The following is a 3,262-nucleotide window of genomic DNA, read 5'->3' as shown; positions in this document are numbered from 1 at the left end:
TTGTGCTGCAGCACTTTTGACTTTTTCGGAAATTACACCAGTTTAACAGCTCGCCAGGCTTCAAATTAATGCCATTTAAAAAAGCTTAAGTGGCTAAAATCGAAGCCGGGAAGCATTTAAATGTTTGCATTTTGAGCCAAAAAAAGCACTTTAATTTTGCTGCTGGCCAAGTCAATTGGCTGGGGAGTACGAAAACTGCAGCAGCAGCAGCAGCAGCAGTAAGTTGTCTTTATTTGTTTATTTTGGCTTTGCTGCTCTTCTGTGTGTGGAGCCTACTCTGTTCTTTCTTCAGCTTCAAATGCAAATTGTCTTTGTCGAATTTCTTCACTCGACATCAAGTGGCGCTCTTGCTGCTCCCGAGACCGCGACAAAAAGCTAGCAAAAGCGCAGCAGCAGCAGCAGCAGCAGCAGCAGCAGCAAAAGTCAGGCCAGTGGCAATTGTGAGAGTCGCAGCAGCAGAAGCAGCAGCAGCAAAAGTCAGGCCAGCAGCAATTGTGAGAGTCGCAGCAGCAGCAGCAGCAGCAGCAATCGCAAGAGTGGCAGCAGTAACGGTAGTGACAGCAGCAGCAGCGGCAGCAGCAGTGGGAGCGCCAGCAGCAGCAGGCATACAGCAGCAGTACTGAGGACAGAACCAGCATGAGTGATAAGACTAGCGAAGGCAGCAGAAATTATAGCAGTAACAACGATTATACGAGGCGGAGCAGTAAATGCGGCAGCAGCAGCAAATGCAGCAGCGGCAACAAATGCAGCTGCAACAGAAGAGTGGCAGCAGCAGCAATAACTGCAACAGAAACAGCAGCAACAATATTCACTGAAGCAGAACGGCAGAAAAGGAGGTAACCACAGAAGCCAAAAGATTAGCAGCAGTGACAATAAGAGCAGCAGCAGCAACTGCAACATTAGAAGCAGCAGAAGCAGCAGAAGCAGCAGCAATAGCCAGAGCAGCAGCAGTCACGGCTGGCCTGCCACCAGCAGCAGCCCAGCAGCAATGGCAGCAGCACAAAGAGCAGCGCCGCACAAGGTGGCCCACCTAAGAGCAGCAGCAGCAGCACAGCCAGAGCAGCAGCAGCAGCAGCAGCAGCAAATGGGTCTGTTAGCAAGTTCAGGTGAACCAGTGTGGCTTCACTGACCTAAAACCCACTGCAGCAGCAGCAGCAGAAGCAGCAGCATCAGGAGCAGCAGGAGCAGCAGAAATAACAGGAGCAGCAGGTAGCACAGGAGTCGCGGGAGCAGCAAGAGCAACAGAAGATGCCGATGTACACGTCTTGCTGCTCTTCTCATATGGCCCCACAGAGCCCAATTGCGGTTGCTGCCGCTGCTGCCTCTGCTGCTGCTGCTGCTGCTGCTGCTCCCGTTCTAGGACATTTTTCGCTGGATCAGCAAATGCTGCAGCAGCATTAGTACCTTTCGCTGCACCCGGAAGGGGCAGGCTGCCTTGCTGATGGCGTTCCAGTTGTTGTTGCTGTTGCTGGGTCTCTTGCTCCCTGTGCTGCTGCTGCTGCTTCTGCTGCTGCTGCGGCTCTATTGGAGGCGCACTTTCTGAAGAGAGAGGAGCAGAAAGATGCTCTGTTGCTGAAGCAGCAGTGGCAGCTAGCGATTGGCCCGCTGCTGCAGCAGCTGGTGCTGCAACTATTGCTGCAGCTGTTGCTGCAGCTGTTGTTGCTGTTGCTGCTGTTGCTGCTGTTGCTGCTGCAGCAAAAGACACAGCGTGTGCTGGTTCTGGGGGCAGAAGGCCAAGCTGTGCGTACAGCTGAGTTCTTCTTCTTTCTTCTTTAAGTGTCTCCTTTTGAATTCGTCTCTTGGCTTTAAGCTGCAGCTGCTGCACCTTGTGCTCGTGCTGCTGCTGCTGCTGCTGCTCCAGCAGAGCTGCTGCTTGCTGCTGCTGTTGCTGCTGCTGCGCCTCCTCCTCCACAGCAAGCAGGGCCAGCTGCAGCTGCTGCAGTTCCCTTTTTGCCTGCTGCATCTCTTGCGGGTTGTTGGGGTCTCTCCCCTTCATGATAAACACCTCAAGGTTATCTCTGCTGCTATCTGCTGCTTCTGCTGCTTCTGCTGCGGCTTCTACTTCTGCTGCTGTTGCTGCTTCTGCTGCGGTTTCTGCTGCTGCTGCTGTGTGGTCTTGTGACGTCTCTTTCCCCTTACATTCAGGTTGGTTCTTTCCCGCCAACGTCATTGCGAGTTGCTGCTGCTGTTGCTGCTGTTGCTGCTGCTGCTGCATGCCTGCAGGAGCTGAGGAGGGAGGCACAGCAGCAGGAACAGCAGCAGCAGCAGCAGAAGCGGCAGGCTCCTCTGAGGTAGAAGACAGGGAGAGCGGATGGTCTGCAGCAGCGCCTGTCTTTGTGTGTTCCTCTGCATTGTCTTCCGCTATTGGAGCAGTCTCTGCTGCTGCTGCGACGTCTGCAGCAGCAGCAGCAGCAGCAGCAGAAGGCGCTGCAGGCTGCAGCACAGGCGGCTGCTCGAGTTCATATTTTTCTGCCTCCCTCTGTCGTTGTCTTTGCTGCAGCCGCAGCAGCTGCTGTTTCTGCTGCTGCAGCAGCTGCTGCAGCTGCTCTTGCTCTTGCCGCTGCAGCTCCTGCTGCTGGCGCTCCTGCTGCTCCAGCTGCAGCTGCAGCTGCTGCTCCTGCTGCTCCTGCTGCTCCTGCTGCACTCTTTTATAGTCCGTGAGGCCCTGCAGCGCTTGCTGCAGCTCGACCGATGTTGCTGCTGCTTCTTCAGCAGCACCGCTGAGCTCTTGCTGCACCTGTTCGATAAAGAGCTCGAAAGGGTTTGGCAAACCCTTTTCATCTTCAGGCTCTGCTGCTTCTGGCTGCTCGCCTGCTGCTGCTGCTGCTGCTGCTGCGGGTGCTGCTGCTGCTGCTGTTGCTCCTGTTGCTACGGTTGGTCCTGCTGCTGCTGTTGCTGCTGCAGCTGGCTCTGCATCAAAGGGCTCCTCCAGAGCCTCGAAGGAGCCGCAGAAAACGTTTGAGTCCATGCAGGAAGCTGCAGCAGCAGCAGCAGCTGCTGCTGCAGCAGCTCGGTACCCCAGGAGGCTTTCAGGAATAGCAAAGGAAGGAGGGCCCCCAGCTTGTTTGCTGCTGCTATTAAAATACAATTCTGTGTCGTTTAGTAAGTTGTCGAGCTCCTGCTGGAGCTGCTGCTCCAGCTCCTGCTGCTCTAGCTGCTGTTGCAGCTCTTGCCGCAGCTGCTGCTGCGCTTCCAGCTGTTGCTGCTGCAGCTGCTGCAGCAGCAGCGCGTCATCAGAGGCACTTACGAAGCCGCCCTTCAT

At 55.4% G+C, this 3,262-nt stretch overlaps 1 protein-coding gene across 1 annotated transcript; it reads right to left on the bottom strand.

Moving 5' to 3' along the window:
- Positions 1-1,102: 1,102 nt before the first annotated feature.
- Positions 1,103-3,262, bottom strand: ETH_00012795 (uncharacterized protein; the record flags this gene model as incomplete). Its single annotated transcript, XM_013379460.1, has 1 exon — positions 1,103-3,262. The coding sequence occupies one exon, from the start codon at positions 3,260-3,262 to the stop codon at positions 1,103-1,105; it is 2,160 nt and encodes a 719-aa protein (XP_013234914.1).

Source organism: Eimeria tenella, genomic scaffold, assembly GCF_000499545.2.
Source record: "Eimeria tenella Houghton genomic scaffold, Eth_scaff323, whole genome shotgun sequence".
In the NCBI taxonomy this organism is placed as follows: Eukaryota; Apicomplexa; class Conoidasida; order Eucoccidiorida; family Eimeriidae; genus Eimeria; species Eimeria tenella.
Note: the sequence above shows the minus strand (reverse complement) of the source record. Positions and strands in the feature narration are given on the sequence as shown.